This window comes from Rhinatrema bivittatum, chromosome 5, assembly GCF_901001135.1.
Source record: "Rhinatrema bivittatum chromosome 5, aRhiBiv1.1, whole genome shotgun sequence".
NCBI lineage: Eukaryota > Metazoa > Chordata > Amphibia > Gymnophiona > Rhinatrematidae > Rhinatrema > Rhinatrema bivittatum.
Window position 1 is genome coordinate 28509408 of NC_042619.1, and position 12845 is coordinate 28522252.

The window sequence follows — 12845 nt, forward strand, 5'->3', positions numbered from 1 at the left end:
GGGTGAAAGGTTAGGGGAGGGCAGGACCAAAGCACAGTGGAGACGCCCTGCCACCTCCTCGCCCTTCCCCCACCCTGCTCCACCACACTTCACATCCTCTTGCCTTGATCTTGGAGTCCATCGCCCAGAACCAGGAACCCACGATCTTTTCCTACCTCTTCCTTCTCCCCAGAGCCTGGATCCCCCTCCTGCCCTCTCCCTCTTCTTCTTCCATCTCAGATTCCTGATCTCCCGTTCCATCCCCTCCCCTTCCCCCCCCCCCCCCCATCTTCCCCTATCTCTGGTCCTTCTCCTCCCTTTCTCTCCCCAGCCCTGTGATCTTCTCCCTGTACTACTTCAGATCCCTCTTCCTCACCCAATGAAAAGAAAATAAATGAGACAGACCCAAGCAAGGTTTGTAATGCAATCTTTGTCGGTGTGCTTCCGGATTTTTCACATTCTGCGGCAGGAAACGCTGGGACTGTGCTGTAGATCTGCTCCCTGTTGTCTGACTTAGGAGGGGGGAAGGCGTGCGACAGCACCTCGGGGCCTGGGGGGTGACAAAATCCTAACTCCGTCACCAGTGCCTTTGGTTTCTTGATCTTACGTGGGCTTGTACATCCAACAAGGCATTGATCTGTGCAGTCTGGGTAAACAAGCATCGGGGTAACTTGCTTGATGTGGTGGTTACTACCCTTAACCATTAAGCCTCATGCTTACCTTTTGATGCAACTCCAACATTACTCTCTGCATCAAAGGCAGGGGGTGGCAGGAAATTCGAATCAAACAGTTACCAACAAGGACCCTGAACTTGGTGGTCAGTGAAACAGATAAGTATGGGAAAATAAGTGTGGGAGCTTGCTGGGCAGACTGGATGGGCCGCTTGGTCTTTTTCTGCCGTCATTTCTATGTTTCTATGTTGTGTAAGGAATCTGCTCGGCAGTGGATTCTGTACTGAAGTTGCTGGAATTCTGGGAGTGGTTCTGATCTGTGGTTGCGTTTGCTTATACTTCTGCGGTACCAGATTTTGCTGATCTCTCAGCAGAGTCCGGTTCCTGGTAAGAAGACAGAGACTCCTTAAATAACTTACAGTTGCTGGCAATAATATAACTCATCCGCCTCGTTGATTTATTAGCATCACACTATTCCAGCAGGAGCTGAAAGCGTGCTGCCGTAGGCCCGAGGCAGTCTGTGGTGAAATTTGTATTTGCAGCGTTCCTCTCTCTCTCTAACAGTGGAAGAGAGGCTCAGTGCTGAAGAGGTGATGAGCGTTCTCACGCCCCAACAAGAAGTTCCACCCAGAGCTCAAGAAAGAAGACCGCTTTCCAGACTCGCACAGACGCATCGATCCAAAAAAACCCCAAAAAAATCCCATTGGGAGTCCTCATGTCCAGAAAACGTGGTGTGGGTAGAACATTGAACAAAATAAATTATTAGCAATGACAGATTTAGGATTTTGCCACCCCTAGGCGCTAGTGGTGCCATCTCTCCCGGAGAAGGGACGTTGAGCAGAAGATCTAAGGCACAGCCTTCTTGGCTCTGCTCTACCTGGTCCATGCTCGCCTCCTCCCCTCGTGTCTCTGAATGGCAGGAAAGTGGAGGGGGGAGAGGCTGGATTAGGGGGCCGAGTGGCTCTTTATAGACTCCCCGGATTGGGGCGAGGGGGTGTGGGGCAGTGAAGCCTGGAATAGGAAACAAAGCAGGTTTTCTTTGCTCTGTCCCTTCCAGCCTCACCCCCTTCCCTCCTGTTCTCTGCTGAGTCAGATTCAGCACGGCTGGGAGGCAGCAAATCTTCAGCCGGCCTTCTGCCCCCTAAGGCCCAGGCAGAGTGTGCCCTATGGGTATATCCAGGCCTGGTTATCAGGGAGAAACCCACAAGCACGTGGAGAGAGGGATCTCCTAAACCTTTTTCTTCCTTTTTATTTATTTAGACATATTCGCCACTCCATTTAAGCTCAGGGCGGTATAGAATAGGAAGGATAATACACCACATCCAGTAAAGCCTACATTTAAAAAAAACAAACGAGGCCCAGGAGCAGGCAAAGAGTAATACAATCAGTCCTATCCTTTTAACATGCATCGCTCATGAACCGAGACGCTGGAGATGGATTCTAGCGTTTTCTTCTTTATAGAAATTGCGTGGTTTGTTACAGAACCGAGTAAATGCTTCGGCCAGCTTGAAACCGTGCCTTGCTGCAGTAGTGGTATGGATCCAAGCAAATATGCCCAGGTTACCCCCTCCCCTGTAATACCCTGAGTGAGAGAGGTTGCAGCTTCCCTTTCTAGTCCAGGTTTGATTTCTGCAGAGCTCTCAGCTCAGCCCCCCTATTTCTGCTCTGGTACATAATTGTTTCTTGCATTTGAAGCAGATGTCTTCAATTCGGACCGTTAGACCCCCAAATCATTGTTTCCGTCATTCTTGCTCTAAGTCTCGTGTTCTTGAATGGCTGCAGGTCTCTTTATTGGGTTATTTTCATTTTATATTATACTTTTTTGGCACTTCAAAGCAGATTACATTCGGGTACTGTCGATAGTCCCCTGTCCCCACAGAGGGCTTACAATCTACGGGGCCGATGCAGTAAGCGCGCGCAGAAAACGGGCGCTCTGTGTTTTCCTAACGCGCGCCCAGCCACCTCTCCTGGGCGTGCAATCTTGTATTTAAATGAGGGGTCGCGCTAATATGGAGGCGCTGGGGACAAATGTGCGTCCCCCAGCGCCACACCTCGGCATCAGGCGCACAGGAGAGGTGACTGTCGAGCGGGTTGGGGGCGTCCGTTTTCTCCCGCTACCGGCATATGGACATATACGGTCTTGGGTGTGTATTGGGTGTCAAGAATTTCTTTTTAACTAAATACTGCTTTATTTGGTTCCTCCTACTTGGTATCGCGACGATACTATTAGGAGGAATCGCAGAAAGCAGGACTTCTCTTTTTCTCAATGCGCCTTTGAGTGGGGCATACTTTATTGTCATACTTTATTGTCAGCCCAGGGCTGGCGTAAAATCTGCGGCATTGCAAGGGTGCATTGGCCACGTGGAAAATGTATTGGGTCACAGGGGTTAGCTAATATCCTCATAAGAACATGCCATGCTGGGTCAGACCAAGGGTCCATCAAGCCCAGCATCCTGTTTCCAACAGTGGCCAATCCAGGCCATAAGAACCTGGCAAGTACCCAAAAACTAAGTCTATTCCATGTAACCATTGCTAATGGCAGTGGCTATTCTCTAAGTGAACTTAATAGCAGGTAATGGACTTCTCCTCCATGAACTTATCCAATCCTTTTTTAAACACAGCTATACTAACTGCACTAACCACATTCTCTGGCAACAAATTCCAGAGTTTAATTGTGCGTTGAGTAAAAAAGAACTTTCTCCGATTAGTCTTAAATGTGCCCCATGCTAACTTCATGGAGTGTCCCCTAGTCTTTCTACTATCCGAAAGTGTAAATAACCGATTCACATCTACCCGTTCTAGACCTCTCATGATTTTAAACACCTCTATCACATCCCCCCTCAGCTGTCTCTTCTCCAAGCTGAAAAGTCCTAACCTCTTCAGCCTTTCCTCATAGGGGAGCTGTTCCATTCCCCTTATCATTTTGGTTGCCCTTCTCTGTACCTTCTCCATTGCAATTATATCTTTTTTGAGATGCGGCGACCAGAATTGTACACAGTATTCAAGGTGCGGTCTCACCATGGAGCGGTACAGAGGCATTATGACATTTTCCGTTTTATTCACCATTCCCTTCCTAATAATTCCCAACATTCATCTACATGGAATTTACAGGTGATGAGCGCTGTTAGCTACACGGTGATTTGGACATCCATAGCCCCCATATTGGATCCGGGGTTATGGACACACGTCCGGTCGCGTGTTAAGCTGTGCGCTTGCATCGGTCCCTTTGTTTGTACCTGAGGCAGTGGGGAGTAGAGTGACGTGCCCAAGGTCACAAGGAGTGGCAGTGGGATTTCCCTAGTCATAGCCACCCCCCACCCTGCTGTAACCCCTAGGATACTCCTCCACGCCAGTCCTTCCAGACCGCAGCAGCTTGGCTTGTAACTAACTGGCTATCAGGGTAATTTTCAAAGGAAGATGTAAATGTAACGCAGCATTATCATAGCGATTTTCAGACAGTATCTCCGAGTGGAGCACTAGAAAGTTCTGCTGACTCGATAAGCTAAGTGTGCAAAGGCTTCGTCGAGATCTGTACAGGTCTGAAAAGGAGTTGATATGGATAGATTGACTGAATCCTCCTCATGAGTGGATTTCCAGCTGTCTAAAAAAGTTATGTGTATACTTCCAGCCAAATTAAAACGAGGCTTTCCTAGGCATGGTTCACACCTGCAAGTGTGCATTTACTCTTCCGACATGTGTGCATGCACTTTATGCCTGTGTTTGAAGTGACTTTGTGTGTGCTTTTTATCTACATAACAACCCAGTTTTCGAACACAAACCTTGCAAATTGCTGATTGCTTGAATAGCAGGTTGATGTGTGTGCAGAAACGAATGCATATACCAGTTAAGCACCTTGTTGAAATCTTATCCTCTTATGTACAGAATTATCTGTAAAATTGGTTCCAGGGTCTGCTGGGAAAAAAAAAAAGTGTGACAGGATCCCTTTATATTAGAGCCAGTTCAATCCCGGGGCCAGAAAGCTTGTGAATGGTCATGAAATCAGGCTGGATCCTGGTGTGCATGGGATTGCATGGACAGAAACTTTTGGAGTTTCAGACAGGAGGTGCTCGGCATGGGAGCTTCTTTCAAACTCAGTTACTACTGGGAATGTAAAGGCTTATTTTTGAGCAGAAATGAATTACTTTTTGACAGCACACGGACCGTGATTTGTTGCTGCCCTCTGGTTCCTCCCTCATTGAGGATTAAACTAATACTTAGAAATTTGGTGGTTGTGTAATCTGCTTTGAAGTGAGATTGGAGATGGAATTGCTTTATTTTCCTATTTTGCATGTCTCTGTCCTTGCGACCTACAACATGTTGTTCATTGGTGGTAACCTTTTAACTTTTGTGCTTCTTTACTTTCTGGAATCCTGGAATAAGTAATACCCAGAAGATTTATTATCTTATTAATATATTTGGACTAATCTACCTAGACAGGATGCCAACGTAACTTTACAGTTAAAGCACGTCGGAAGACAGACATTAAGTCAGCTCTGGGGATGGATGGTCTAGCAGCAGGTTTCCGTCTCATTGTACGAGTGCTTCTAAAGGGGGAAAATATATTAAAGTTGTACTTGAATAAAGTGAAGTACAAGGAGATCAAATGATTTATCCTAGGGTGAGAAATCTCACAAGGTTACCCAGCTCTCTAGACTTGCAGCTCTGCATACTGACCCCCAGGACAAGAGGATAAGCTAGAGAGCTGACCGAGGGTCTGATATAATCCGCTGAGTGTTAAAAATGTGCTGTAAAACTCGGCACACGGTTTCTTAATGCACGAGCCCCCAATTTTTTTTTTTTAACTCCCAATGCAGTAAGCTAATGGTGAAGTAATACGCTGGGAGTTAAAAACAAAAAAAATGCGCACGAGATCAGAAAATGTGCGCAAAGAAAAGGCTTATTAGTGCACAGAAAAAATAAGATTGCGCGCACAAAAAATGCTTTATGCTTTCAATGGAAGAATTGCTTTATTTTCACAATCAGAGAAGCCGAAAAACAGATTTTAAAAACAAAAAAAAGTGAAGCACCCTCACGATTCCATAAAGATGTTTCTAAATTGTAGGAAAGCTTCCCAGTTGCAAAGGTTTGTAGCAGTTACTCTGCTCTCCTGAGTACGGTCACCATGGCACATGCAAACCAAATCCATGCGATTCCTTCTCTTATATTCATGCCTTGGGCCTTTCAGGTTGCTGGGACACAAGTTAGCAAAATACCTGCCTTGTTTAGGCTCCTTGCTAATCCCATTAGGTGCTTTTCACAGTAATGTTTAAGTAAGGCTTTGATTTGACTTGTTGACTGAGCCGTCATGGCCAGAAAGTTCTCCGCCTCCAATCCGCCCCAGAGATCCATAAATGTCCGCAGCTCCCACCACTCGTTGCTCACTCGTCCCTTTCTTTTTTCTTTTTTTTTTCTTTTTTTTTTTGCTCTCCCGCAGTGGTTGCTTTGAAGGATGTTCTCCTCCGTGAGGCCCTACGAAAATCAGCAGTACTCTGCCCTGAAGAGGGAGTGCCAGCGCAAGAGGGTCCTCTTCGAGGACCCCGTGTTCCCGGCCAACGAAGACTCGCTCATCTACAAGTCCTCGAGAGTGCAGGGCGTGCAGTGGAAGCGCCCGAAGGTAAGCGGCCCTGAAATCGATTGTCGTGCGGGTCAACAAATACCTCTTTAAAAAAAAATATATATATATATATTCTATGCTTCAGAGGGAGAACTATTGGGCAGCAAATGCAAATGTCACAACCAGAGCCTGTCTCTGATGGGCTTTGGGTAAGAGGAACCGGTGGGGTCATTGCAACACCCTTTTCGTGGCCAAACATGGGTGCGCGGAGTGTACTGGATGGATTTTTCTTGAGTTTATCACTGTTATAATGTTCTAAGACCTCTTTCTCTGACGCCATGCCACATGGCAAGGATGGAAAACTTGTTAGGAAAGGGAGGTGCCAGTCAAAAGTCTTGTAAACGGGGCTGAGAAACTTTTTATAGGCTTCCTACCCCCATTCCACCCTTTCTCATTTTGTACTCTTGTGTCTTTTATTGAATTTAAAACTTTTTTTTTGGGGGGGGGGGGTTCTTTGCTCTCTCCTTCCCACCAGTTCTTCTCCCTCCCTCTCTTCTCTCTTCCCCTCTTTCTTCTCTCTTCCCCCTCTCTTCTCCACCGCCCCCCCCCATGTGCTTCCAGCTGCCCTGGAATTGGCTTCTGTAGAGGATGTCCTAGTGCCGTCAGCCTTCATTCACAGCTCCCCAGGGATTGTTCTCCTACTTTTCTCCCCTGGCACATTATCCTGTTGTTCAGCAAAGGGCCACAGACCCCTGCGCCCTCTAGAACCCAAAAAAGCACGGACCTTGAGATCAGCTGTTAGGTGTCACTGTTTTTATGCTCTGGCTGAGACTCCCGCCTAGGGGACTGGGGGTGCTGCCTGCACAGCATCCCCGGCCAGCCCAGAAAGCAGAAGGGGCCCTAGAAATCAAGCCGGTGTCTGCCTTTGTCCTCCGCACGGCAGTGTCCAGTTTGAAAGTCAGCCAGGAACTCCTGTTTTGCCTGTTGGCTGTGTGGCGCACGGCTGCATTGTGGATCCTGGGGTTTAGTGATGGTGCTGCGGTATTCTCGGATCCTCTGCTCTCCCATCTGGTTTCTGGTGAGCTGGACGGGCCGTCCGAGCCGGCTCGGAGACTGCTGTGATTCTCGTTCCCTGCCCGGCTTGCTGATCCTGGCGGAAGGGTGACTCCCAATTGGACACTCACTCGGATGCCGGTGGTTATGCTGCCAAAATTCAGCAGCTTTTAAACCATAAGAAATCCTTCCCCCTCCTCTCTAACCTGGCACTGCTGAAACTCCAAACCAGCTCCTAATAAACTTTGAAAGATTGCTTACTTAAATGTGAATTAAACAGTCAGGCAAATCCAATCCGTAAGAGTTTGGAGCAGAAGCCCGGGTTGCAGCCAACTTGAAAATCCGGGCTAGAAGCCTAGGTGGGACGAACCATTTAAGCTGGTTAATAGCCACTTTACCCTTCCTCGCTGTGTGCCACCGTATAGGAGACCGGCCTCTCCATTATTACACCAGTGAGGCTGAGCGCCCAATAGTTTGGCCAAAGCAGTTGGCAACTGAGCTCACAGGAGTTATTTTAGGAGAAGTTACGGCCTCAGCTATTCTTTCTTTAATTCCTTCTCCCGTCTTTCCTTCAGCTCCACCAGTTGTGTACTGCTGGCCTGGTATAAAAAGCCTTGTGTTTGAATGTGTGTGTGTGTGTGTGTGTGTGTGTGTGTGACAGACATAGTCCTTACCGACTGGTACTGTATCGCCAAGACGGCACTGCGTGCTGGCCCTGGCAGCTGAGACAGTGCGAGAAACCACAGTAACAAAAAATAACAAAGCAAGCGTTGTGGGTCGCCTGCATGCATGGAGAAACTCCTGTTTGCTGCAGATTGTGATGAATGGAAATATTATTTCGCTGTAACCTCCCCACCCCTCCCCCACTGCGTTTTCTGGGTGGTGACCAGTGTAGCTGACACAGCACCGAGATATCGGGCTATAACTTTCACAGCATCTCATTGTCCCTTCCTTCTGAAGGACAGGGATTGCTTGACCACGTAAACTTGGATGTGAAATAATTACAGCAGGGTGGCACATTCGAGGAAACGAAACCCGGGAATCCTTGTTTTCGTGGGTGGGATCATTCGTGCATAATAGAGTTCTTCCGGATGTCCGCAGACTGTGGTGGTGGTGGCGGATAATGTGCTCATGCCGGGATGGTTAAAGCAGCAGTAATTTTGCGTTCGTGGCAAAAATTCAGATTTACTCATGCGTAGGACAATACTTTGTAGTAAATGTGGAATAAAGCTGGGGAAACTCTTGTGGCCAAGAAGGCCCTTGAGGAAGAAATAAACAGCATTTTAGAGCTGGGAAAGTGGCTGATGAGACTGCGACTCTTCCATTCTCCTTTTCTCACTCCTAGCCGGACCTCCAGTTGAGTGCTGTTGACATGACATCCAGTTGATAGAGTGCAATGTGACTGCATGCACAGGGCTACCACATACCCTATGGCTATTCGCTCCGTTTCAATTTATAATACTTAGGAGGGACCAATAGGGTTTTTTGTTTTGTTTTGTTTTTTTTGCTGCTGCTGCTATGTTTTTTTCTTTTTATTTCAATTGTTGTAGAAAACAATGGTCCCTATAGTTCTCCGCCTTTATGACATGAGGGCCTTCCTCCTACTTGTGATTATATTAGAGTTTGTCTTTCCAACTTTAGCAGCTATAATATTTTTAAGCTCCTGCTGGAAGGATCTGCAGATGCTGCGTTCTCTCTAGGGCACAGGTAGGCAGCAGCAGTTCTCGTGTACCCGATTTATCAAATCTGCTTCCTTCAGATACACCTGGCATAGCCCTGTCAGACATGGTGGTTGCTTTGGGGCCCTATGAAAAGCTGGTTTATTTGTTGTTTTTGAGGACTGTGCCAGTGATGGTTCCTTCGTCTGTTACCATGAACAGGGTTCCCTTTCAGTTGAGGGCTCAGATTCGTGTTTCTTGCCATCACTGTGCCTCCGTGAGGTGTGCATGCAGACAGTATGGGAGTTCAGAATAGGTGTTTGTGGGCGAGTTGGAGTCGGGAGAGTAAAACAGTGTGTGTGCATCCAACTTTCAAATGTACATCTGTCATTTTTTACCGCTCTTGGCTACCTGTGCATGGCCACTCTTGTTGAAACTTTTTCAAAGGGGGATTACAAAGTGAGCATTTTCCTTTTGAAAACGGACTGCAGCTGTATGACCTAGAAGTGGCCGCATGCATTGCCAACAGCTGGGGCTTTTCAGAATTGCCCCCAGATTGCACAGATAAGAGCAGATGACATTAGCCTGCAGTAAAAGAGCCTGCACCTTTTTTACATTCAGCTTTGATATGGTGCAAAGACCGTGTTTGGTCTGCCTGTGGTTTGCATTCCAGCAAAAAAGCCCTGACGGGCAGTGAACAACCACATTCTAGAAATGGTTCCAGAGTAAACCATTTCTGGTTGAAAGGAACAAGGACTTAGCTTTACCGCAAGCGGACAGTCTCGCCTAGAACCTCAGGACCAAGCAATATGGCCCCATCTGTCCACACTGTAACACAGGGCAGGAGCAAGAATTCCTCTCGGGTCGGCTAATGGCCACATTTACGTGAAGAAAAGGCTTTGCATTCCTAGTACCGGCAAAGATATAATTGTGTTTCTACCACATTTTTTCCGTAATTTATGCTAGGGGTGGCTGATTCCAGTCCTCCAGAGCCACAAACAGGCCAGGTGTTTCAGGATGTCCCCAGTGGATATGCATGAGAGAGATCTGCATGCAGAGCCTCCATTGTATGCAAACCTATGTCATGCCATATCCATTGTGGATATCCTGACAGTCGGGCTGGTTTGTGGCTGGAGCTGATCACCCCTGATTAATGGCATCTGTGAATGCTGTCTTACTGCAGAGGCAGTGCTCGCTTCGTCTTTCTTCTCCCTTTCTCACTCTGTGGTGACATTGACTCCTGGTATTTGATTAATGTAACAAGAAGGTTTAGGCAGGTTTGAGTGTTTACAGACAGGGCTTGTAGGTTAGGGATAAAGTAGAATTAAGTGCATGTTGACAGCTGTTCAAATAGTTTGATAAATGTCAAGAGGGGAGGACTTCTAAGCTATCTGCTAACCTTAACATTCAGTTCTCACTCCCCAAAACTAACAGCAGCATTAATAATACACACAGAATCTTTATTGAGGCTTTTCTTCCAAACATATAGTACCTAATAACGCTGTATCCAGTCGGAATTCAGCAATTAGTAAGACTTTAAACACCACAGCTCCATTTACTCCTGTGCATGTCAAATCTAAGACTCGGGCCCCCAGGTACACCAGTTCGTTAGAGTTGTTAAAAACCTCCCTCGGACGTCATGAAAGACACTGGCGGAAAACACACCACCGCTTCTACTAAAAACTCTTATTTTGCTTGCTTAAGAAGATACAAAAGAAAAAGAAATAATGCCAAGAAAACTTTCTACTCTAATAGAATAAAAGCTGCTAATGGAAACTTATCGGACTTGTTCAACATGGTTAAATCTCTAACTACCCTCCAACAAACCGGATCACTCGGACTTAAGCAATTCTCTTTGTAACCGCATCCATCGCCACTTACATCCAAGATAAAATTGCCAATAGCTTCACACACCCCGTCAGCTTACAGCCATCGCGCCCTACCCCCCCCAGTATGCAGCTGGTCTGGTTTTTTTTTTCCCCAAACAAACCCCGCTACTGTTTCTCATATAATTACACAAAGTCAAAATATCATCAGCATCTCCTTTCAATCCCTGCCCTGGCCATCTTTCAAAAGAGTTAAATAAACTAGTCGCCCCATTTTTATGCAATAGCATAAATCAGTCTTTAGATTCTGGCATTTTTCCTGAAGCCCTGAAACAAACGTCTGACCATCCAATACCAAAGAAGAAAAATGAAGACATTACCTCCCTCACAAAACTCATCGAATCAGTCGTTTTTCACTGACTGCTTTCAACTCTATCCTTCATCCACATCAACACTGTTTCCGTAACGGTCACAGCAATGAAGCACTGCTTCTCTCTTCGTTTGACACTGTACTACGAGACTTCGATTCAAACACTGATTATATTCTACAATTACTTGATATCTCAGCTGCCCTTGACACAGCTGACCATAAAATACTCATTCATCAATTACAGTCCATAGGCATAACCGCCACTGTATTAAATTGGTTCGGATCTTACCTACACAATCGCCTGCACCAGATTAACACTGGTCCCTATTTTTCTGACTGATATACCCCCCCCCCCTCTTCTGGTCTACCTCAAGGTTCTTCACTCTCCGCTATTCTGCTTAACATCTACTTACTTACCCCTCTGTCACCTTCTTAGCAACCTCAATATTCAATTCAGAATTTATGCTGACGACATCCAGTTCTTCGTACCATACTCCACGTCCATGGTCCAACACCCCCGCAACTGTCTGTATATCAAATTTATAGCTTTCCCACAACCACTTCAAACTAAATACCTCTAAAACAGAAGTCATACACTTATCAACTATTCCTCATTCTGCCTGCAGCCCCCCACTCCCTCTCTCTTAGATGATATATTGATTCCCATGGTATCAAAAGCCCGAAACCTTGGTGTGTATATTGATTTGCGCTTATCTATGTTCTCCCATATCTCTACAATAGTAAAAAAAAAAAAAAAAAAAAACCAAACCCAAAAACTCATTCTATAAATTATACCTACTAAAACGCTTTCGTCCATTGCTATTTTCACATGACTTCTGTACAATTTTACGATCTCTTATTCTTACAGGCATTGATTACTGCAACGCCCTTTACCTCAGCCTCCCAGAAAATGCTCTCCGTCCTTTACAGTTAATACAAAACACAGCTGCACGAATTTTGACCCGCACCTTCCACAAAGAACGCAAGTCTCCAATATTATCTTCACTACATTGGCTCCCAGTAAAATTCAGTACAAAATGTTATCTATCGTTCATAATTTAATTCACAATGACTTCTCGGCTTGGTCATGTGCTCTACTCCGAATTTACCAGCCCAGCAGACAACTTTGTTCTTTACACAGAAATCTCCTGGAGACACCGTCAGTAAGTCTAGCCAGACTAGATATCACGAGACGCTGTGCCTTCTCGGTCACCAGCCCCATGCTCTGGAATACCCTCCCAGACCATCTAAGACAAAAAAACGACACTCAAAGAATTAAAAAAATAAAAAATCTAAAAACATTTCTCTTTGCTTTGGCCTCTTAACATCTCCTGACACCATTATAAGTTGACAATTAGTATCAAATTTCTATTTCTGGAGCCTTCATTTCTATTTTTTCCTTCTCTCCTTATCCCTTACCTCCTACGGCTGTTTATTGAAACCTGTTTTATTGTTTGTTTTTTTACATGATTTTTTTTTTTGTATATTTTTTATTGGCAGTTTGGTACATACCACAAATCAATTAGTCCAAAAAAAAAAAAAAAATGAAACGAGCTGTACATCTGTAGTATACAAAGTTCTGCATTGTCAATATTTATGATTTAGCAGTTAGCTACAGAGATGCAGTTATAAGTTTATTTGAACTTTTTCTAAACAAGAGCAAGAATCTATTTTTCTAAAAAAAACCCTACCCCCCCCCCTTGATAATATAAACCACTAATAATTTGAAAGACC

The 12845-nt window shown here is 45.6% G+C and overlaps 1 protein-coding gene across 1 annotated transcript in view; it reads left to right on the top strand.

Annotated features, from left to right (window-relative positions):
- Positions 1–12845, top strand: part of CAPN5 (calpain 5) — a 193196-nt gene that overhangs the window by 57021 nt on the left and 123330 nt on the right. Inside the window, exon 2 of the mRNA XM_029602169.1 lies at positions 6085–6264. Coding sequence (XP_029458029.1) covers positions 6100–6264 — 165 coding nt within the window. The 5' untranslated portion in view covers positions 6085–6099. The remainder of the gene's footprint in view (positions 1–6084; positions 6265–12845) is intronic.